General features: G+C 50.6%; 1 protein-coding gene and 1 long non-coding RNA gene across 12 annotated transcripts in view; one reads left to right on the plus strand and one right to left on the minus strand.

Moving 5' to 3' along the window:
• Nucleotides 1-8,671: 8,671 nt before the first annotated feature.
• On the minus strand, nt 8,672-12,764 carry LOC102393412. Of its 3 annotated transcripts, none has more exons than XR_003107115.2 (4): nt 12,626-12,764; nt 9,991-10,058; nt 9,744-9,882; nt 8,672-8,910 (listed from the first exon to the last, which is right to left on the minus strand). It is a non-coding gene; the product is annotated as an uncharacterized LOC102393412 (long non-coding RNA). The 3 variants fall into 3 exon arrangements; XR_003107117.2 differs by lacking the exon at nt 12,626-12,764 and adding an exon at nt 11,809-12,052; XR_003107116.2 differs by lacking the exon at nt 12,626-12,764 and adding an exon at nt 11,837-12,051.
• The window catches only part of PLEKHA6 (pleckstrin homology domain containing A6), a 141,090-nt gene continuing 129,273 nt past the window's right edge, over nt 12,198-24,014 (plus strand). For 2 of the 9 annotated variants that reach the window (XM_006062300.3, XM_044943308.1), the window contains exons 1-3: nt 12,199-12,660; nt 19,140-19,216; nt 22,447-22,504. In XM_006062300.3, the coding sequence (XP_006062362.2) occupies nt 12,578-12,660; nt 19,140-19,216; nt 22,447-22,504 (218 nt within the window). In that variant the 5' untranslated portion in view covers nt 12,199-12,577. Of the gene's footprint in view, nt 12,661-19,139; nt 19,217-22,446; nt 22,505-24,014 lie in introns of all 9 variants that reach the window. The other 7 variants (XM_006062303.3, XM_006062305.3, XM_006062314.3 and 4 more) reach the window with 5 other exon arrangements.

Genomic DNA, 24,014 nt, shown 5'->3' on the forward strand with positions numbered 1-24,014 from the left:
GTATTAAAAAGCAGAGACATTACTCTGCCAACAAAGGTCTGTCTAGTCAAGGCTATGGTTTTTCCAGTGGTCATGTATGGATGTGAGAGTTGGACTGACTATAAAGAAGCCTGAGTGTCGAAGAATTGATGCTTTTGAACTGTGGTGTTTTAGAAGATTCTTGTGAGTCTCTTGGATTGCAAGGAGATCCAACCAGTCCATCCTAAAGGAAATCAGTCTGAATATTCATTGGAAAGACTGATACTGAAGCTCCAATACTTTGGCTACCAGATGTGACGAGCTGACTCCTTGGAAAAGACCCTAATGCTGGGAAAGACTGAAGACAGGAGGAGCAGGGGATGACAGAGGATGAGATGGTTGGATGGCATCACCGACTCAATGGACATGAGTTTGAGCAAGCTCTGGGAGTTGGTGAAGGACAGGGAAGCCTGGCGTGCTGCAGTTCATGGGGTCGCAAAGAGTCGGACACGACTGAGCGACTGGACAACAACAACAGCAAGGTCCGCATCGCTGTGTGTGGGCTTGCTCTAGCTGCAGGGCTCAGGCTCCTCATTGTGGTTGCTTCTCTTGTTGCAGAGCGTGGGCTCTAGAGAGCGCTCAGGCTCCAGTAGCTGTGGCTTGCAGCCTCAGTAGTTTTGGCTCGCGGGCTCGAGTGCGGGCTAACCCTTTATTTTTGAATGATATTTTCACTAGCCAAAGAATTCCAGGTTAATTTCTTTTTTCTTTCGGTACTTTGAAGATGTCACTCCATTGTCTTGTCCAGCTCCTAAACTCTTTGAGTCCCTGAGTTTGTGCTAGGTCCCTTGGGGTTAAAATGTTACACACAGCACTTGTCTCCTCAAGTTAACAGTTTCAGTTTGCCTTTTCCCAGTAACAATCCTGACATTGCTTTTGGGAATGTAGCCTGATGTTGCTATTAAGATCATAACCTGATATTGCTATTAAGATCATTACACATAACTGTGTAACGGTCAGTTCTTTCTTTTCACCTGAGGGGTTATATACTGGCTCATCACCTCCCTTTGACTCTGATCCCGATGTTACTTCCTCTTGATTCTGTGTTTCTCTGTCCTCCTTCCAGAGCACACAGTCTTCGCTGCCTGTTCCATCTAAGCGGAAGTTTAAAGGATCAGACCTCTCTAGTTTCCTTCCCAGGGCTCTTTCTAGTGCTGTGAAGGAAACCTAGGCATTGATCCAGACAGACTTGGGCTTAAACTGCAGTTTTCCATTTCCATCAGCTGTGTGCCCTTGAATATTAAGGGGTCATACCTAAAATCTGAATAATAATAATAATACCTCTCAGAGAAGTTGGGAGGACTGAATTAGATAATGTATGGAAAGTTCTTAGTACCATATTTGGCACATAATAATACCAACTAGTGTATATTATGTGATATGTGTATATATCTCCTGATTTACGGATGAGGGACCTGACACATAGTAACCTACCCAAGGTTACACAGCTAGGGAATGGCAGAGAACTGAGAGTTAAGCCCTGATTGGTTCTAGCATCCATACTTTTAACTATGATGCTTCACTCATTCTCTCAGTAAATATTAATAGAAATGGGGTTGGAGTTTGAAAAATAAGTGATCAGGTGAATGTTGGAGGAAGAGGGAAGTTAAAGGATAGGGAGGTAAAAGACACTTCAAGTAGAAAAAAATGGGTTAAGAGAAAGGTAGAAATCAAAGAATATAGAGAGCATGTTGGAGAAATTTCGAATAAGCTGGTCAAACTGGGTTAGGTTCTATGGGATGGAGGACAGGTTTGTTACGTAGGGTCTGAATGATAGAGTACTTTGAAAGCCATGCTAAGCAGTTTGGTCTGTTTCCTTCTACATAAAGTATCAAGCCAGGCAGTGACATGGTCAGACTGGTTCTTTTGGAAGGGCTCTTGGATCCATTTGGTGGCTGGACTGAACTGAGCAGAAGCCAGAAGAGAGATCAAGTAGGATGTTCTTGTACAAGTATAGGTATGAAGCAGTGAGCTCAACCAGAGAGATGGCTAGACTGGAGAGGGGAGCTGGGGAGCCATGAAGGTATTATGGTTGACAGGACTCAGTGACTGATCAGATGAAGGAGGAGGAGAAATTACAATAGGCCAGCTCTACTATGCTTGGCGACAAGGAGGAAGATGATGTTTAATAAGCATCTCAAACTTAATACATCTTTCAATTAGTTTTCCCTGAGTCCCACGAGTCCCTCGTCCATCTCAGAATATGGTCCAATTAACAATCACCCCATTTCTTGGCCCCTCAAACCTAGGAGTAGTATGACCAAGTGTCCTGATTTGCCTGGGACCCTGGGTTGGGAAAGATCTCTTGGTGAAGGGAACGGCTACCCACTCCAGTACTCTTGCCTGGAGAATCCCATGGACAGAGGAGCCTGGCGGGCCACAGTCCCTGGGGTCATAAAGAGTTGGACACGCCTGAGCGACTGACACTTTCACTTTTGTCCTGGTTTTAGCTCTGATAACTCCACGCCCCAGGAAACCCCTCCACCTCAGGCAAAACAGATTGTTGGTCATCCTAACCCAAAAGTCACCCTAGATTTCCATTTCTCACAATCATTTGGATCTCCCTGCCTCCAGATATACCCCCTTTCCACCTACACTGCCGCCTGGTCCATGCCTCCACTGTGTCCTACCCACAAGGAGTAGGCAGTTGGATCTGCATCTGAAGCCCAGGGGAGAGGTCAGACTCAAACAGAAACTTGGGAACCAGCAGCATGTGGATGAGATTTAAAACAATGGAGGACGGACTTGCCTGGTGCTCCAGGGGTTAAGAATCTGCCTGGGAATGCAGGGGACACGGGTGTGATACCTAGTTGGGAGGTTGGGGAACTAAGATCACACACGCTGCAGGCCGCTAAGCCTGCACACCACAAAGAAAGACCCCGCATGCGGCAACTAAACCCAGTTGCAGTGTCAGTAAATAACTAAACATTAAAAAAAAAAAAAGAACGGTAGAGGAGATTGCCTAGAGAGAGTAGGTAGAGAGTATGCAGAGTGCAGAAGCAGGCCAGGGTGGAGTTTGGTGGAGTTGGAATACTCCAACATTTTGAGGTTAAACAGAGAAGTTGTAACCCAAGAGTTTAAGAAGCAATAGCCAGTGAAGTGGGAGATAAACCAGGGATATGTGGTGTCATGAAGGCCTGGGGGGAAAAAAAGCTCCAGGCAGGCTGCGGTGGCCAACTGTGTCAAATCCTGGACAAACAAGCAGGGTTAAAAGAGAGTTCCTGCTCCCAAGGACTCTCAGTCCAGGCAAATAGGAAAGCAAGCTCGCACACACCATGAGCGCTGTAACAGCGGCGGACGTGGGGCACGTGGCCAGTGCAGAGGGCGTCTTCCTGGGCTGTGATTTCAAGGAGAATTGAAGAAGAAAAGAGAGAAGGATTCTTCAGGCCAAGGGGGCCACGGGCGCAAAGGATAATCAGCTGCAGGGGTTTCAGGATGGCTGGGCTGTAGAGGGTGAAAACAGACGCGGCACCCATTGCAGGAAGGAGAGAGGGAAGAACTGTCATCAGCAGGGCCACCCAAGGTGAGACAGAAGATGGTCTGCTGGATTTGGCAACCTGGAAATGAATGCTTATTTTTGTCAGGAGAATTCTAACCATTTTCAAGGCGCCAAGGGAACAGAAACCAGATTGTGAGTAACTGGAAATAAGGGATTAGACATGCCAAGGACATAGGGCATTCCTTTAAGAAACTTGAAGTGAAAGGAAGGAGAAAGTGGTGATAAGGTAATTGGAGTGGGGGAGTTGGCATGGGGCTTTTTTTTTAAGGCAGAATTCTTGAACTTCATTATAGGCTTTACGGGAAGAACTGGAAGAGGGGGAAGCTTGAACATATAGGGAAGAAGAGATAATTGATTTGAGTAAGATTTCTGAAGGGCTCCCCAGGGGGCACTAGTGGTAAAGAACCCCCTGGTAATGCAGGAGACATAAGGGACAAGGGTTCAGTTGCTGGGTCAGGAAGATCCCCCGGGAGGAGAAAATGGCAACCTGCTCCAGTACTCTTGCCTGGAGAATCCCATGGACAGAGGAGCCTGGTGAGGAACCGGGAAGAAGGAGAACATGAAAATGTAGCTGCGGATAGGAGGCAAGAGAGACAGATGGGTAGAAATACAGACTGTTGTAACAATAGGCATGGGGAGACGTCAGTGAAGGTGTTCTAGGTTAAGGTGGTGCCTTCCTTACGGCCTTTATTTTCTCTTGGAATGATGATGGTCTGCTGCTGAGAGTGACTACAGACACAGAAGGAGGCCTCTGGGAGACTGGAGAGTGTGAATGATAGGGGCATCAATTTATTTAATTCCTACAATGGCTTGGTAGGATATTTTTCTAGGCATTGGAGCAGAAAAGGTGGGCAGATAAATTCCAAGTGGAGTTTTCAGTAGGGTAACAGCTGAGAACACATGGACTAGAATCTTGGTTAGTGAGGGGATAAAGTCACAGGCCAAGCGTTTGAGTAGAGCAGTGCAGGAAGTGAAACAAGCGATAGATTAGGAGGAAAGTCAAGAGGCTAAAGGTACTGACCATGGGGTTGCAAAGAGTCGGACACGACTGAAGCGACTTGAGCACACAGGTACTGTAGGAAGGCAAGGAACATGTGTAAAGGGAAGAAAGTAAAGAGGGCATTAAAAGAACCCAAACTGTGGTCAGAACGTGGGATATTAGACGTTTTGTCTTCCAGATAGGAGTAAATCTGAGTCGTGAGAAAGTCCAAAGAATGGCCTTGGGTGTGAGTAACTTACTGGAGTGGAGGTGAATGTCCCTGGAACTGCAGAGATTAAGGTGTTGCGAGGTTAGGACATTGAGTAGTTTCTTCACATCAGCACTGAAATTCCCCAAAGTGAAAGGGAGACAGGAATGGGGAGGATGATGGTGAGCCAGAAGCCAGTGTAGAAGCCTGACGAGCAGGTTTGTGAGTGACAGAGACAGAAGAAGGAACTGGTTGGTTGAAGGCTGGAATGGTTTCAGAGATACAGGCATAATGGTGCCTTGTAAGTGTATTGAACTAAACTGAACCAGAGTGCTGTGATAGTTCCAGGAAACGCCAAAGTCAGCACTAGCTGCCATTTTCTAGAAAAACCCCAGATCAGACTTTAAAGTCAGTGCAGGAAGAGCATCGCCTCAGCTGTAGATTCAAGAAGAAACCCAGAGAGGAAATGCAAGCAGTGGCTCCAGGCCCGCCCGCCCGTATCTGCCTGTGATGATAGACTGCTTCGTTCTCTCAGCCCTGCCCCACCCGCCCTCCACGCCGCGGCTCTGGGGAGCTGCCAGCGCCCGGTCTCTGCGCCAGGACACAGTCCTGGAGGAGAAGTCAGACAGCCATCTCAGGCTGGCCTCCTTCCCAGGAGAAGCCAGCACAGGGACAGAGACGCGGCCTGAAGGAAGCACGTTTCAGGCGCTCCTCTCCGTGCTGAGCAAGGGCTCATTAGCGAAAACGATCATCTTCCAGGGCCCTTCTCAGACCAACCGCAAAATAACCTGAGCGGTCTCTCCACACTCTCTCCCAGGAGTACAAGTCTCTTCCTGCTCAGACAGAACCCAGCCTAACCTCAGCCCTTCTGGAACACACGCAACGTTCGCACACTCCTCCTCCTCGAGAGTGACGTGAACACACTCAAGGCTCACTTTCAGGACGGTTCTCTCTTGCTTGCCTCCTGCTTCATTAGCCACTTGTGATTCTTTTGTTCAGTTCCTTCTCATTAACATGACCTCTAAAAAGAGTGTGTCCTGGTTTTCAGCCCTTGATCTCTGCCTCCTCCCTACTCACACACATTTTCTTTGTGATCTCAACTTGCTTCATGGTATTAATACCATCTAACCACTGAAAAATACCAAATCTCCCTACTCCTGGCACAGACACTAATCTCATACATGTCGACATCTCCTTGGCATCTCTGCCTGGGTATCTCAGGTATCTCCAGCATGGCATGCTCAGAGCTGAAGTGGTTTCCCCTTCTCCCTGCCATGCCTGCTCTTTCTGCAGCCAACTCCCATCTCAGTCAGTGGCAACTCTGTCCTTTCTGGTGCTCAGGCCAAATCCCTCGTAGTCAGGTAGCAGGAAGCCTTGGAAGTGAGCCTTGAGAGCATTCTCATCACTCACAAAGAAAAGGAGAGGGCAAATCATGTGTGCATTCTCTTTCTCTTACAGTCCAGTTACAATCTATAAGCAATTTCTATCAATTCTACCTTTAAAAGATACTCGGAATCTGACGGTTTCTCACTGCTTCTATCCACCAACACAACTAACCAAACCAGCATTGTGTCTTGCTTGGATTATTGCAGTAGCCTCATAACTGGAATCTGTTTCTCCTCTAATTCAAATAGACGCTAGGATGATCCTCTAAGAGAGTCATTAAATCATAATGATGATCCTACACTCAAACCTCCAGTAGTTCCCCATCTCATTTCTGATCTTCTTCCCGTATCCTGGAATGATCTAGCTTCTCCCACTGGCCCCCACCCCACTGGTCCTCATCTCCTTTGCCTCGTTTATTCCGCTTCAGCCATGCTGGCCTCATTATTTCACAAACATTCCAAGGATATTCGTGCCTCAGGGCCTTTGCACTTATTGTTTCCTCTACTTGGAACATGTTTTCCCAGGGTCACATGGTTTGCTCTCTCTTCCTTCAAGTCTTTGTCCAAATGTCCTTCTGCTTAATGAGGCCTTTGCTGCCAACCCTATATGAAATCTATGGAATATAAAATAGCAGCATCCACTATCCTCCTCTCCTTTACTCTTTCCATTTTTCTCCATAGACTCATTGTCCTCCAAGACTGTGTATTTATTAAATGTAAATTCTATGTGAGCAAGGACTTTTCTGTTTTATTCACTCTTGGATCCTCTGTACCTAGAAGAATATTGGGGTCACAGAAGGTACTCAGCAAATATCTGTGGAACAAATGTAATTCAGTTCAACTGGCTTTAGAGAAATTTCAGGATTCCACAATCCTCTGGTTACCAGCAACAGTTTTTTTATAGCAAAACGTACCACTCTCAAGATTTCCCTGGTGGTCCAGAAGTTAGCCGGGGACAAGGGTCTGATCCCTGAGTGGGGAACACGGATTCCACATGCCAGGAGCGGCGGGGCCCGCAGGCCTACATGCTGCAGTTACTGGCCTGCACACGGAAGCCACTGAGAGCCACACGATCCGAGATCCAACACAGGCAAAGGAACAGACAAAATAAACACTAAAAACCCCACCTCTCTAAAACCTTTATCGAATCACCAGTTCTAACAAGCAACTGGTTTGGGCTCTTGCATGTTTACATAATTGTATATCTATTAATAATGCCAGCAGAGGGGGCCTTGATTTCTTTTCCTTTGCTTCCTAGTTCCTGTAAAATAATTAACAGTGGCTAGTGACCTGGCCTGCTGCAGAGCTATTAAACACCAGCGCTCAACAAAACTACTGTTGCGGTTGTTCTTCAGCAGAGCAGAGGAATCAGTTATAATGATAACTGTGAGTCTCTTGGCCAAATGTGTTTAAATGATAAAGCAAATGCCTGTAAATATAGCTTTCTACTGATCAGGTTCTCAGGAGACCTGAGTTGTGGTCCCAACTCTCCTGAGGAATTGCCACTACTCTGGGTACTTCTCCTGAGTTCTCTAGTACCCTTAAGAGGGAAATTATAGACTTTGACCAGATGGTCGCAAAAGACCTTTCCTTGATCTAAAATTGCAGTTTTATTGGAAGAGTTCACATCCTCAAGTCCCTAGAAGTGCAGGTGGTTATCTTATTGACTTTCTCAAAGAAATATCGGTTACAACAGAGCAGCAGGGCCACAGGACACTTTGACCTTTGTCCTGGCTACGACTTCTTCAGTTGTCAGGAGCAGAAACTGGCTGGAGCAAATAAGGGTGTTTCTGGGCACCTACAAGTAGAAATCCCAGTGATAGGGCCTCTCCTGGCAGGCTGGTCCTGGGGCTCTGGGATACGAGGACGCAGCGTGTCTGCATCTTCTGACTCCACTTTCTCCTGGACTGGACTCGCTCTCAGCCAGCTTCCCCTCAGAAAGACCCCAGCAGCACCAGAGTGACACCTGCCCGCTTGGAATCCAAGAGAGAAAGGGCTTCTTCCCAGGAGCTCTGCTGCTGCTGCTGCTAAGCCACTTCAGTCGTGTCCGACTCTGTGCGACCCCATAGGTGGCAGCCCAACAGGCTCCCCCGTCCCTGGGATTCTCCAGGCAAGAACACTGGAGTAGGTTGCCATTTCCTTCTACAAGGCATGAAACTGAGAAGTGAAAGTGAAGTCGCTCAGTCGTGTCCGACTCTAGTGACCCCATGGACTGCAGCTCACCAGGCTCTTCCATCCATGGGATTTTCCAGGCAAGAGTACTGGAGTGGGATGCCATTGCCTTCTCTGCCCAGGAGCTCTAGGATCTTCTTAAAACTGAGTCTCACGGGTCTGAGCCATGTGTCCTTCCTGAACCAATGGAACTGGGGTGAGTGTGGGGGCAGCCCACTCAACCCACATGGACTGACAGTGGCAAAAAGCTAGACGTCAAAGGGAAGCTCCAGGGGCTATTAACAGGAGACAGGAGGTTGGATATTGGACAAGAAAAATAAGAGACATTTATGTCGGTCCTCAATAACTTATTATTTTCTTATAGGTACTGTGTGAATTTACCAAGATGCTATAACAAATTACCTCAAATTGGCTGGCTTAAAACAAAAAAAAATTTATTTTCTCACAGTTCTGGATTCCAGAAGACTGAAATTTGAAGTGTTAGGGCCACACTCCCTCTGCAGGCTCGGGGGAAGAATTCCTTCTTTGTCTCTTCCAGGTTCTGGTGACTGTCACCATCCCTTGCTTTGTGGTGGCTTCCCTCCAGCCTCTGCCTCTGTGGTCACATTGCTTCCTGCTCTCCATCTGTCGCAAGTCTCCTCCTGCTTTTCCCCTATAAGGACATGTGTCATTGAATTTAGGGCCCACCCTGAATAATCTGGGATAATCTCCTCATCTCCAGATCCTTATCCTAATTACATCCAAGTAAGGTCACATTCATGGGCTCCAGGGATTTGACATGGACAGTTTCTGGGGAGCTGTTTTTCAGCCTACTGCTGGAACCACGCCAGAAGCATCATAATATTCAAGTGACTGACTTAAGCTCTCAAAATATATGAGAGAATCAGAATCATTTCTAAATATCACTGATATATTTTATCCACATGATTTGTTGCTTTTAAAGAGATAAAATTTGCTGTAAGGAAAAAACAAACAGCTAAATTTCTGACTTAATTGCAAAGCAGGTAAGGTTTTCATTGCAGCATATCCCTCTCCTGCCTTCTTCCAGGTAATTGTTGAACCAATACCTTTTTTTTATTTGAGTTTTCTACTCTTTCTGAATTGTCTTTAGTTTCTTTGCTAAAGAAAGTTTCTTTGCTTAGCAGTATCAATCCTGATCATAATTAATAAACAAGAACTAGACTGTAAAGAGTCACTGGCAAGAATACACCACAGTGAGAAAGTATTTTCAAACCTGATTTCTTATTCCAAATGAGTAAAAAACATTCAAAATCTCAACCACTTGCTGTTTTTTTTTTTTTTGGTCTAGGTAAATGTCCCAAGGAACCCCAGGCTAGATTAGAGATAAACAAGACAAAAATCTTTTGAAGAAATCCTCAGGAGCCCCTGCTCTTCCAAGAAGACAGTGGTGTAATACATGTTTTCAAAAACATGTCATACTGTTCCCTATTTCCACCCACCTTCAGCCCAAGAAGCCGTACTTACCGGTTGCTCAGGTTGGACAGGGAGTGCTCTTGTTGCTGGTGTTTCCCCTGGAGGCATCTTGGCAGCAGTCCTGGTGCTTCAGAGCCTCTGATATCATAGGGGTGGGCAGGTGGCTCTGGGCTCTACCAGTGGGATGGGCCTTAACAGGTGTTTCACAGGTTGGGGATGGGGGACCGGTGAGGAGTCTGACCCCTTGACACTCCCAGACCCGTCAATTCAGGAGCTACAAAGGGGCATGCCTCCTCACCTGTGTTTCTCAGATGCAGCTCTCCTTTACTGTCAAATGCAGCTTTCTTTACTAAAAACATGTAGGATCTGAAAAGGCAGAAAAGAGTTGGGTATTATGGGTTTTTGCTCCTTTTTGCTTCTGGAGAATGGACCCAAACTGGCACCAAGAATCAGCCTATTTGTTGGCAGAGTGAATTTCCAGTGTTGGAGGTAGAATCATGCAATGGAAAGAGTTCTGGCCTGGACATTGGGCAGAGCCTTGCTCAGTGACAGGAACTTTCTCTTCACTTCTTTGCTCTTCTGCTTCCTATATTTAAGTCAAGAGGCTAGGATGAGATGTTCTTTGAGGCATATTGTGGCTTCAGTGGAGAAGGCAATGGCACCCCACTCCAGTACTCCTGCCTGGAAAATCCCATGGACGGAGGAGCCTGGTGGGCTGCAGTCCATGGGGTTGCTGAGGGTCGGACACGACTGAGCGACTTCACTTTCACTTTTCACTTTCATGCACTGGAGAAGGACATGGCAACCCACTCCAGTGTTCTTGCCTGGAGAATCCCAGGGACGGGGGAGCCTGGTGGGCTGCCGTCTACGGGGTCACACAGAGTCGGACACGACTGAAGCGACTTAGCAGCGGCAGCAGCAGAGGCTTCAGTATCTATGTGCTCACATTACACCTGGGTTGAGCCTTTAGGATTCCTGAGAAGGCTCACTGGTTGTTCTTTTTTCCAGAAAGCTCTCCCCACATACACCCGGATGTTGCTGGTGGTTATATTTATCTGACCCCTAAATAGGGTCCAAAAGTACAGGATTGTGGTTAGAGTTAAGAGCCATTTCTAGTTAGAATAGTATCAGTCATTCATCAAATATAAAGTGTGTGTCCCAGGTAGGTGCTGGGGCTATAAAGATGAACCATATGGAGCCCCTGCTCTGAAGGAGACAGATAAGTAAACCAAGGATTGCATTATAGTGTGCTAAGCTCCACTGTATGTATGCTCAGTCATGTCCGACTCTTTGTGACCCAATGGACTGTAATCTGCCAGGCTCGTCTATCCGTGGAATTCTCCAGGCAAGAATACTGGAGTGGGTTGCCATTTCCTTCTCCAGATAAGCTCCACTACAGGGTTATTAATAAAGTTACATGACACGTGGCGGATACACATATAAATCTGCCTGGAGTGGAATCAAGAATGGCTTTCTGGAGTAGGCAACACACGGGTTGATATCAAAGGGATGAGTAGGAATCACCTGGGTAGAACAGGCATCATGTCCTTTAGAATGCTTACAATAAACTTGCTCATTCAACAGATACTTGCCAACTGCCAAGCGACACATTGCTTCCTCTAAAGACAGGTATCTATTCCCTTGGGTCTGACACATGGATTAGGACCGTGTTTACCTAGTGGAAGCCTCAAGGGCAGGTCCTGAGTAAGCTGGGAAAGCTGACTGGAGTCCAACTTTGATGCAGACCAGAGACAGCAAAACTGTCAGTTCAGTTGCTCAGTCACCGTCGGGCTCTTTGCGACCCCTTGGACCGCAGAACTGTGGGCTCCAGCAATACCATTTTGATATGCTAGTACTGAATGCTTGCAATCTATGTACCGTACATGGAACACATTCCCTCCTTTCTTTCTTTCTTTCTTTTTTTTTTCTTTCCTTCCCTTTTCTGCACAAATTAGGCATACAAAAGCTGTTGCTTTCTGAGTGCATCTGAAGGTCTCACTCTGATTCTTCCTTAGTCATGGCAGGCTTCTTAGAGGAAGTACTTAGACAGGTAAGTAAGGACTAGCTTGACTCATGAGGTTGACATTCTAGCGAGAAGGGGCCCCTTGCTACTCACAGCCGTGCCAGCCTTCCCTGCATCTGACCTTTGTTCCTCTGCTAACCTCCCGCCGAGCAGAACCAGATCACTTCCCCCTTTCGGGTCAGAGGCTGGACGTGTCCTTGCGGTTCGGGATTCCCATCTCTGTCTGCCAAACGGGTGCCCCCCGCGCCGGGAGTCAGGACTCGGGGGCCCGCGGGCCGCGGCGGACCCCGCCGGCCGGGAGCGGCCCTTGGGGCGGCGCGGGGCCCCGCCCTCCTCTCGCCGGGCGGGCGGCCGCGTGCGGGCCGGGAGCCGGGCGGCAGCGCCCTCGCTCGCGCTCGGCGCCCCGCGCCCTCCGGGGAGCGTCCTCCGGCTCGCGCGCTCGCCCGCTCGGCCCCGCCGGCTGCCCGGCCGCGGCGAGCAGACGGGCCCGAGCCCTCGGCGGTGCCCGCGGGCCGCCCGCGCGAGCGGGGCGGCGGAGCCCCTCCGCGCTAATTGCCCGTCATTAAGTTAAGGAGACGGCGGGAGCGGAGCGCAGACTCCGGGGGCGGCGCGCGTCTGCGGCCGGGCTCGCTCGGCCCCGCCGGGGTTAAGTCTTCCGCTCCCTGCCGCCCGGCTGGCGGCCAGCTGCCTCCAGCGAGAGGCCGGAGCCCCGGGCCAGGGAACCCGGAGGACCGTCTGGACCCCCGCCCCCGTCGCCGCCTCGAGGAGGAGCAGGAGTGGGGGGCTCGCCGTAAGCCCCCCGCCCGCCTCCCACCCCGACGCCCCGGTGCGCAGAGAGCCGGAGGGGCTGCGGGAGTCCGAGATGGCCGATGAGATTGACTGGCTGGACTTGCCCGGCCGGTGGACCTACGGAGTTGACCGCGGTGGGAGAGTCTTCTTCATCAAGTATGTGAGCCTCTGTCATTTTGTCTCCCCCTCTCTCTTTCCTTTCCAAGTTGTCCAACTTGAAAGGCAAGCAGGGCTGGGGGCCAGCCGGAGAGGCCGGGTTGGTGGGAGGGGTGGCTGGAACAACCCGCATGACTAATAAGTTTATCACTGTGTCTGTTTGAATGTGGCTCCCGCCTTTCCCCAGTGGGTCAAGGTCCAGCAGAGGCTCAGCACTCCCCGCCCTGGAGAGGCGGGCCAGGTGCTGGCTTTGCCCTCTCCCCAGGCCGCCGGCAGAACGGGGTCCCCGAGGAGAACGGCTGGACCTGGTGCCCAGCGCCCAGGTCTTCCCTTCCAGCTCTGGTGACTGACAGGGCCCGCGGAGGGTCCTTTCTTCCTTGTGCCCACCCCCACCTTTCCTACAGGAAGACCTGGGCTAGGTGCCAACAAGCCAGGAGACCCTCTCCTACCGTCCCCGCAGTCCCCCGTCGGGCACTCAGGGCTCCTCAGATGGCAGCCCCTCTTCGGCACTTTTACAGGGCTGTGGTCAAGGGGAAGAAGGTGCCCACAATACACCTGGCATTCTTTAGAGAGGGAGGCTCTGCTGCTCTCAGTAATATATTAGCACTGTTATATTAATTTCATCAACAAAAATGGCTCTGGCTTAATCTCATTATAACAGAGTGACTCTGCTGACGCTGTTTTGGCCTGCTTCTACGACAGGTATCTCTTGCCAGGATAGAAATCTCCTGATAATATAGCAAGCCTAGAAGCACAGCATGTGAACTGTTACCCACCCATGATGGGTTTTCCCTTTCTCAAGATAGCTGCTCACAGAACATTAGAGCTGAAAGGAAGCTTGGATGCAACCCGCTCCTGTTTCAGATGGGAGGCGAGCTCTGCAGAGATGGAGAGTACTTGGCTGAGATGAGACCACTTGTTAATCAGGGCTCCCGCCGAGCCCAGAGTGCAGTGCCTTCCTTGTGTTCCAAAGTGCCTTTGCAGGAGTGCAGGCAGCCAGTGGTTTTCTTGTTGGTGTTACTGTTTCCACGTTTGCTATAGGCTTTTCTTCTGTAGTTATTACTGTGATCAAAGTTGATGTTATAATTATACTATCTTAGACATTAACTCCACTAAATTTCTTGACCGTGGGTCAGATTCTGAAATAACAGAACTTCTCCAGTATTAAAACAAGAGTCCCTTTGGTCAGTGGTTTGAGACTTTAAAATCCATAAGAATCACCCAAGGAAATTAGTTTAAAAGGCCAGTTCCCAAGCCCTGCCTCCAAGGATTCTGTCTGAGTCAGAGGATCTGGGGTGGCCTCGGAATCTGCATTTCCACAGCTCCTCAGGGATTCTGATAAAGTGGTTAATTTGGCTTTTCCCATCTTTTTTCTCAGTTTCTTACTTGCCTTCCAACTTCTTTTTGTTGTTCATTCCATAGACATTTATTGAATATCCACTATTTGCTGCAGTGTTAGGGATTGAGATAGAAAAAACAATAAGACACACAGGTTTTTCTTTAAAGGTGGTAGAAAATGCAAACAAATACTTATGAGATAATAAGATACATTCCAGAGGTAATTGCATGATGTTATAGGAACACAAGGAAGAAAGAGCTAACGGTCTGAAGAGTTGAGGGAGGGCTTCCTGGAGGAGGAGACATTTCACCTCATTCTGGAGGAGAGAGACCAGAGTGAAAGGGGCCCGAGGCAGAGGCCTGCGGGTCGGAGGGCGCCTATGGCTGCTGGAGCCCAGGTTGTTGTAAACACTCTGAGGGGCTCAGGAGAGATGGGATGGGCCAGCTGGGGTGCTGCAGAAGCTGAGGCAAAACAGGTAGGAGAGGGCCGCTCCAGAGGGGCTTGTGTGTTAGGCTAAGGGGTTTGAACATGATCCTGTAGGTGATAGGAAACCAAACGCGATTTCAAACAGAGGAGTGACGTAGTTAGACGTGTGCTGTAGAAGGATCTCTCTGGCAGTTGCAGAGATGATGATTTGGGGGCTGAGTGGGGTGGCATGGGAGACACTGGAGGTGTGGAGGGCAGGTAGGAGGCAGTCACCAAAGTCTGTGCTTTGCTCAGTCGTGTCAGACTCTGTGCGACCCCATGGACTGGAGCCCGTCAGGCTCCTCTGTCCATGGGATTTTCTAAGCAAGAGTACTGGAGACAGTTGCCATTTCCTCCTCCAGGGGATCTTCCTGACCCGGGATCGAGCCCATGTCTCTCTGTCTACTGCGTTGGCAGGCGGGCTCTTTACCACTGAGCCACCTGGGAAGCCCCACCAAAGTCCAGGAGAGTCCAGGAGACTTGAATTAAAGATTTTTCTCCCTAAAGGGCGGGGAGAATCTTTAGGTGTAGAATTGAGAGTTTCCTGAATTTACTTCCTGAATGTTGAGGAATGAGGGGAGAGAGGGGGAAGAGCCCCAGGTAATTCTGAGCTAAAAAAGAATGTATTTTTTATTTTTGGCTGCAGTGGGTCTTCACTGCTGTGTGCTGGCTTCCCCAGTTGCGGTGAGGGGGCTACTCTCTGCTGCATTGCACGGGCGTCTCACTGGCGGCTTCTCTTGTTGGGGAGCACGGTTCTAGAGCTTGGACTTCAGTAACTGTGGGGCTTGGGCTTAGCTGCCCCTCGGCATGTGGGATGTTCCTGGATGAGGGATCAGGCTTGTGTCCCCTACACTGGCAGGCTGATTCTTAACCACTGGACCACCAGGGAAATGCTAAATCTTAGAATTTTTAACTTGAATTTGATAGAAATCAGGAGTATGGGAAGAGGAACAGATTTTAGGGAAGGTACAAGTTTAGCTAGGAAATCCTGAATTTGAGGTTCCCATGGGACAGTCAGCAAGTGCTGTCCTAGAGGCAGCTAGGTGTACAGGCTAGAGGTTGAAGAGAGAGGCCCTGGACTGGAGAGTCATCACGCACAGCTGGGACTGCCCAGGAGTGTGTCAGGGAGAAGATGGGAGGGTCTCTGGGCAGCACCACATTTGAGAAGAGGCCAGAAGAGGAGAGGCCAGATGGAGGAGACCCGGCGTGGAGGTGGGTAGCCCCAGGGTCAGAGTGGCATGGCCCCAGATGGCGAGGAAGAGGGATGATCAGCTGTAGAAAAGCCACATGAGGTTAAGACTGGAGAGCATTTACTGGATTGAGGAACTGGGGCATCTGTAATGACCTCTAGGAAAGTGGTTTCAGGGGAGGGCTGGGGACAGGAACCAGACTGCAGAGGTTCGTGAATGGCAGGCCAGAAAATGGGGACTGTTAGAAGGAACTCGTTTCTAACAGGGTTGTCTGGTCAGGAAGAAGAGGAGCTTGGAAGGGAGCTGGAAGGGGAGGCAGCTTTGAGAGAGAGACAGAGGGTTCAGTGGAAGACACAGACAGGAATAGGGCTAAAGTGATGGACGCGAGAGGGAGGGGGAAGTTGAATGTAAAGCCTGCCATGCTCAATAGAGTAAGGGTCTAGAAAAGATGGGAGATGATGTGGATTGTGACCCACATGGGCCCTTCTTCAATGGGAGAGGGCCACCTTTTGTCCAATGTAGAGACAAATACTATAGTTCAGTTCAGTCACTCAGTTGTGTCTGACTCTTTGCGACCCCATGAACCGCAGCACGCCAGGCCTCCCTGTCCACCACCAACTCCCGGAGTCCACCCAAACGCATGTCCATCAAGTCAGTGATGCCATCCAACCATCTCATCCTCTGTCATCCCTTCCTCCTCCTGCCCTCAATCTTTCCCAGCATCAGGGTCTTTTCCAATGAGTCAGCTCTTCGCATCAGGTGGCCAAAGTTTTGGAGTTTCAGCTTCAACATCAGTCCTTCCAATGAATATTCAGGACTGATTTCCTTTAGGATTGACTGGTTGGATGTCTTTGCTGTCCAAGGGACATGCAAGAGTCTTCTCCAACACCACAGTTCAAAAGCATCAATTCTTCGGTGTTCAGCTTTCTTTATAGTCCAACTCTCACATCCATACATGACCACTGGAAAAACCATAGCCTTGACCAGATGGACCTTTGTTGACAAAGTAATTCTCTGCTTTTTAATATGCTATCTAGGTTGGTCATAACCTTCCGTCCAAGGAGTAAGCGTCTTTTCATTTCATGGCTGCAATCACCATCTGCAGTGATTTTGGAGCCCAGAAAAATAAAGTCTGTCACTGTTTCCACTGTTTCCCCATCTATTTGCCATGAAGTGATGGGACCAGATGCCATGATCTTAGTTTTCTGAATGTTGAGCTTTAAGCCAACTTTTTCACTTTCCTCTTTCACTTTCATCAAGAGGCTCTTTAATTCCTTTTCACTTTCTGCCATAAGGTTGGTATCATCTGCGTATCTGAGGTTATTGATATTTCTCCTGGCAATCTTGATTCCAGCTTGTGCTTCCTCCAGCCCAGCGTTTCTCATGATGTACTCTGCATGTAAGTTAAATAAGCAGGGTGATGATATACAGCCTTGATGTGCTCCTTATAGGACAGGAGGAGATACATATAAGTGTTGGGGGGAGGTTGTTCCTGCTTCGTGGTTTCTATTTCTGTTGAGTTGAGGGATGAGATTATCCATTGAGAGTGAGGGAGAGGGATGGGAGGAAGGCAGGCCTGGGACTTCCCAGCATCCTGGGACCCGAGGTTGGTGGGAAAGCCTTGGAAACACTCAGCAAGGGTCAGCGGATTGGGGTCCCTGACGAAGATTCTAGCCGGTGGGTTTGCAATGAGCGCGGTCCTTCTGGTTCCACAGTTTCCCCACCAGCCCAGGGGTAGTGTGGGAATAACCTGTGGCTGCACCATTTGGAGAGCTGATGGGGCGGGGGAGGATGTGGGAGAGGATGTGGGGAGTGCTGGGTGTGCCCCCTCCATGACCCTGTGACTGTCTGAGGGGTGGAGACACGTGTGGTCTGGGGAGCGAGGGCCGGAGGTCTCGCGGGCCGCAGGGGAAGGGCTGGGTGTCCCTGGCTCTGCTCCCTCGCACCCTGTCCCAGGACCAGAGCCCAGGCCACAGGCCCTCTCCCGTGGTGCGCATGGCTCCAGGTCCCGTGACTTGGTTTCCTAGGCACCTGGGAATGCTCTTCCTGCAGCTGGTGTTAAAGAAACTCAGAGGAAATGTAGTGGAGTCGAGGGAGAGGAAGCAGGAGTCCACGCGAAGACCTGGACACAAGTGTTCCAAGCAGCTTTATTTGTAGTGGCCCAACCTGGAAACACCCCCGGTGTTCATCAGCGGGGAGGGGGGACACACCCGCGTGTCCTGCAGTGGGAGGAGCTACTGGCACGGGCCAGCACGCGGGGGAGAGACAAGAAGGAGAGAAGGCAGACAGAGAAGGCTTGTTTGTGTGATTCCACGTGTGTGACACCCTGGGAACTCTAGAAAGTGCCAGTGAATCTATGGTAACAGGAAATGTACCAGTGGCTGCTGGGGACGGGGGGGAGAGTGAGAACCAGAGGGTAGGAGATGGGAATTACAAAGGGGCACAGAGAGGATCTGGGGGCTCACATCTTGATTTCGGGGTAGTTTCACAGGTGTGTACACATGTGTCAAAACATTACATTGTACACTTTATGTGCAGTTTATTGTATCTTACTCTAGTAGAAATTTAGTGGCACTTTCTTAGTGCATTTCATTATACTATATAATATATTATATATTAAGGTATTAATTACTGAGTGGATCCTGCTCTGGGCTCTGAGACCCCTAGCCTAAAGCCTGGGAGATAGGGTGGTCCAGGGTCCTGCCCTGCACATACCTCGGGCTCAGGAAATATCAGTGTCCTTGGTTGGCAGGGAGCTGAGAAAGGTGGGTGGACTCACCTGCCGTGGCATCGAGAGACCAGAGGATCTACACGGGGAGCCTACCTTGCTGGGAGTGAGGTGCTCGAAAGAGCTTGGGTAACAAGGGGGCACATCTAGGCCTGGATCCTGGCTTCATCACTTACTGATTCTGACTTTGGGGGAGTTACTTAGCCTCGAGGAACCGCAGGTGTGTAATCTGCAGAGCTCCTGCTGTGAGGGAGTGCTGTGGATGGCGGGGCATAGCCCTGCAGACACTTGAGGACTGCCGACCCTCGCAGCCTCCTCTTCTCTTGTCCATCGCGAAGCTGCAGCGAAGAGCCTTCTGTGTGCTTCCCGTGTGGCTTCACCGGTCACCTCAAATGTCGCCTCTTTCGTGAAGCCGCCATGCTGTTTCCCTTCCCTAACCCCCTGCAGGGAGTGCTCCCCTCTCTGACTTGTAGTGCTCTCTCTGCATAGTTCCTATCACCTCATATTCCAGATATCTTTTTACACGTCTGTCTCCCAGGTGGGTTATACAAAAGCAGTGTATCCTCTGAGGTCAGGGATCTGGGATTCTTCATCTCTGCACCCTGAGTCTGCTCAGTAAATGTTCTGCGTGTGTGCATGAGCAAAGGCAGCCTGGTGTCTGGGGTTGGATGGTCGGTACTGATGTGATGGTGGTGATGGGTGTCCTGCTCAGGGAAGCCTCTTTGACCTCTGACATGTTCGCTTTGGTCTTCTCTAGTGATGAGGAGAAGTCAACCTGCTGGGTGCATCCTGGAACAGCATCACCCATCCAGAGTGGACACTCCTCCTGTCCAGGTAAGGAGCTCGTCCATCCCTGCCTTTGCAAGCCATGAGGAGGGGATGCCCTGTGGTGGCTGTGGGAACCCACTACCCTGACTTTGCTTCTGAAATTTTCCTTTCTCTTCGAATGGACTCAGCTAAGCATTGACCCACCACTGGGCAGATGAGGGCAGGAGGCTTGATGCTCACCTTGAGGTCTTTTCAAGCTTCCAGTCCTGTGCTCAGTGACTGGGACTGACCTCTGAGAATGAAGACTTTGCTTATCCCTCTTATCCCTCTGCCCAGTTGGAAAACCTCTCCACCCTGGGAGCACCCTCCCAGGCTAGCAGGAAAGATGGGCCCCATCCGAGCCAAGATGGTTTCATTCTAAATTGAAGAGGTGGAGACACCAAGAGTCATAAGGCCTGGGGTGTTTCAAGTGAACAGCCCACCACCTTCTTCAGGATGCTACCGTGGACCATAGGGGTGGGGGAGCGACAATGTTGGACCCCGCCTCACCCCACCCCTGCCCCTCGCGGGCCTTCCAGCCCTTCACCCAGCCACACAGATGGCCTCCCAGCCCTTCACCCCGCCACACAGAGTCCTGGTCATTTTTGGGGCACAGGAGCACTGCTGGATGTGCGGGTGAGGTGCCGACTTGCCCAGAGCCTGCTTTCTTTTCATTTCGGAACTGGACTCATTTTGGTTCTAGAGCCAAAAAGGACTTCAGGGATCATGGAGTCTGACTCCTTCATTTTAAAGCAGAGAGAAAGGGCCTGGCTCAAGGCCACTTAGCTAATAAGCAAAGAAGCATCGGAGTCAAATGCACAAGTTCTAGAGACAGAGAGACCTGAGCTCAAATCTTGGCTTGAGTTTTTATTAGTGTGGCTTTGAGCAAGTGGTTAGTTCTTCTGGGACTTAGCTTCTTTGTAAAATGGGGATAGGATTATGAACCTCAAAAGGTTGTAGCACCGATTATGCAGGAGAGTCACCATCAACAGGAGTGGCTTCTATTGTTTTTGTCGCCATTGTATTTCCAACTTGAAGCGAAGCCTCAGGACCCCAAGGCTGCGGCTGTCTTCTTCTGGGTTGGTGTTGCCACCTTCCATGTTTCGGCTGTTTTCAGTTAGAATCCGTCCGTCTGACCGTGGCCCTAGGTAAGGCTAGAGGATGAAGCCTGTGAGCCAATCCTGTCGTTTCTGGCTGCAGCCCACTGGTTGTCCAAGGTTGAGAAGGGGTTAAGATGCCCCTGAAGCTTGCTGGAAGGGCAGCTGCCTTAGTGGGCACTCCGCCTGGACAGGAATATAAGCACTCTTGGTGTTGCCTGGGCAGAGAGGGCAGTGTGCAGGGAAGTTGCTGGAAAAGGCAGGGGACATAATCCACGCTGGCCTCTTTCCCAGGCACATCACAGTGGCAGGATTATTTATGATTCTGACCCAATGGGGATCCTTCTACATGGGGAGGCTGCCAACCCACGCCCTTCTGAATGGGAGCATCCTCGCGCAGGGACAGAGGGGAACAAGTAGCATTTATGGGGCAATACAGAGGAAAGAATGTGAGCTTTGCAGATAGGCGACCAGACTCCCGTCCTGGCCCAGACACTTCCTGTGTGACCTTTGGCAAGTCGATTGAGCTCTCTGGGCCTCAGTTTCCTCATCTGTAAAAATGCTCGGGCTGATGCCTGTAGTGTAATGTTGCTGTGCAGACTGAATATGCTCGTAGGGGTAAACCGTGTGTACCTTAGAGGAGAGAGGCTCTCATTCAGCAGTGGCCGGTGGTATGATTTCTGTGGACCACGTCCTGAGAGGGACGTGGGCTGCCCCGCTGCACTGAAGCATCAGCATCTCCATCAGCAGCAGCTATGGAAATACAGAGCCTTGATACCCGGCAGTGAGTGAAGAGAACGGTCAGTAGCTGAGGCCAGCACTCTGTCCAGCCCAGGCCCCACTGTCCAGCAGCTTGTGTCTGAGGGCAGCTGGGAACAGGGCAGGAGAGGTGCAGACCAGCACTGAGTAGCCATAGTTTATAAAACCTCTTACACAGGCGGGCGTTTGACTGTTGAGACAGTCTGCGCCGTTTCCTAATGTGTCAGCCACAGGGCTCTTGCAGCAGTGCCCTGCCTGCCTCCACCTCATGCTGGATTCCCTCGGACTCCCGGAAAGCTCGTCCTCCTCTGCTGCAGTTGGAGGCGGCCTGTTTGAGAGGCCGGACTTGGCCAGGGTGGCTGTTCTGGGGGGCTGGCGGCAGAGCCAGAGGCTCCTGGAGCGCCCTGTGGAGAAGGAGACGCGGAGTCTCTGGAGCTGTGCAGCAGGGGCTGCGCCTGCCTGGAGGACTGCCTAGATGCCTCGGAGCCAAGATCAGCTTCCTTGGCTACTCAGTCCTCTTTCATTTTGCAAGTCCGTGATTCTCCATTCTAAGCATTTTCATGGATAAATTGTTTTCAGAGGTGCTGTTAAAATTTAAAAAAAAAAAAGCCTCATTTTTTTCTGGGACTGATTTCCCAGGTCTGTGGTGTCTTATTCAGAAGCAGAGCTAATGACAGTGGCCTGGGATCTGAAGACTTGTGCGTGCGTGCTGAGTCGCTTCTGTTGTGTCCAGCTCCTTGCGACCACATAGACTGTAGCCTGCCACCCACCCGCCAGGCTCCTCTGTCCATGGGACTTCCCAGGCAAGAATACTGGAGTGGGTTGCCATTTCTCCTCCAGGGGATCTTCCCGACCCAGGGATTGAACCTGCATCTCTTGCATCAGCAGGCGGGTTCTTTACCACTAGCACCATCTGGGAAAGCCTTTGGAGACTTGAGTCGTGGTCTTATCTTAAGTGCTAATTATCCATGAGATCTGGGGCCAGTGACTCGCCGTGGCTCCAGCTTCTGCTCCTGTGATATAAGCAGGGATGATCCTGAGGACCTTCTAGGGTGGTCATCTGTGCATTCACTGCTATATCCCTGGGGGCTGGCATAGGGCCTGGCCAGAACAGATGCGCAGTAAATGTTTGTTGAATGAATGAGCAAAGCCTGCAAAGGAGTGATCGATCTATTTTGTTGCTTCACTGCTCTCTGGTGGGGGGCATCTCCTCCACTGCCACCTCTCTTACTGTTTGCTGGAAGCACAGACTGATAGAGTGGACAGAAAAGGGTGAGATTGTTGGTTTGACCACTGCTGGCTTATCTGTGAATTGCCCTGGTTCTCCGAGTCTCCATCCCTCCTGAGTGCAGATTGGGCTTGTGGAGGAGAGGGTGATTTTGTGATTTTGCTTCCTCACAGGTTTGCCCAAGGGCTGGGAGATGGATTCTACCCAGGAAGGAGCTGTGTATTTCATCAAGTGAGTAAGATGGAGTTTCTTTCCAGTCTTGCTGTTCTACTCTTGTCTTTGTACCTGATACCTCCTTGGGCGGAGAGACAGTTAAAGGGTCTTCCTGGAGGCCTTGCTGGGGTCTGTGAATGGCCAGGAGATGTCACGGGTTCCAAGTTAAAGATAAAGCCCAGGGCGTGTGTGTGAAGCCCTGCAGATAAAGCCCAGGGTGTGCGCGTGTGCATGCGTGCGTGTGTGTGCCCAGGAGAGCTCGTGTCAATCACAGGAAGTTCTCTGGGGTGGCGGGGTGGGGCTGGGTGGTGAATGGAACGCTGGGCTGGGCTGTGTGGGTGGGAGGGACATGGCCCAACAGAATAGAGGAGAGAAACTCTTCTAGACACTTGGATCAAAGGGTTAGAGGAAGGAGATGGAGCACGGTTGTCATGAGAGGTGGGACGTAGAGGTGAGTGGGAGGGAAGGGGTGAGCTGGGTGCATGCACAGCCTGCTTCACGCCCACCCTCCTGGGGGGGCCTCTGTCATCCTGGGGCTGGCAGGCATGTGTCTGGTACTCTGTGTCCCCTCAGGGGTGGTCAGGGCCCTCTGTCGGCTGGGTGGCTTGTGTTCTTGGGCGCAGCAGGCAGCCCTGGGGGCCGGGGTGCCCGCGTCTGCCCTGCTGGACGCCTCCCCCTCTGCCCTGACCTGGGTCCCTCCGCTTCCCCGCTGGCCTGGCTCCGGCTTTGCTCTCAGGGTGAAGCGGATGGGCTCCAGCCGGCGGGGGTGGGCTGGGCAGTGGCTGCAAACAGCTGGGGCTCAGGCACCAGCAGAGGGAGCCGCTGCCCAGCCTGCAAGGAGAGCCTTTTTCTCATCTCCTTTCCTCTCTCCCTACTTTCTCACTTTCCTTGTCTGTGCTGTGAGAGGTCCTCTTTCCATCTCCTGCCTCAAGACCAGCCAGCACTTGCATCGGTTTGCCTGTTAACCGTATTCTTACTTAGTTGATCGGTCATGTCTGACTCTTTGTGGTCCCCTAGACTGTAGCCCTCCAGGCTCGTCTGTCCATGAGACGATGGGCAAGAATATTGGAGTGGGTAGCCATTCTTAAACAAAAGCAGTAGGAAAAAAATGGACAAGTGATCTGTTTTGGAAATTGTTCTGATATGACATGGCTCTCATAGCCTGAGCTTTTCCTGAAATTGAACTCCTTGCTTCAGTTAAGACTTGCTCCTTTTTTTTCTCCTTAATGGCAGCACCTTAGCATTCCCTTATGCATACCTGGTTCTTGAGGTCATTTAGAAACACTGTCACATGTGTTAAAAAAATGTTTTTGACTGCATATCATGCGGGCTCTTAGTTCCCTGACCAGTAAGGGAACTCATGCCCCCTCCAGTGAATGTGCAAAGTGGTAACCCCTGGACGGCCAGGGAAGCCTGGCGCTTTTGCACGTATTACCTCGTCAGCCTTTGAAAGCGCCCCCCCTTCCTGTGGTCCCGGCCGGCCCCTCCCCGCCCTCAGCTCCCGCAGCTGGGCAGCTGCGCTGATTCT

This window comes from Bubalus bubalis, chromosome 5 (genome assembly GCF_019923935.1).
Source record: "Bubalus bubalis isolate 160015118507 breed Murrah chromosome 5, NDDB_SH_1, whole genome shotgun sequence".
In the NCBI taxonomy this organism is placed as follows: Eukaryota; Metazoa; Chordata; class Mammalia; order Artiodactyla; family Bovidae; genus Bubalus; species Bubalus bubalis.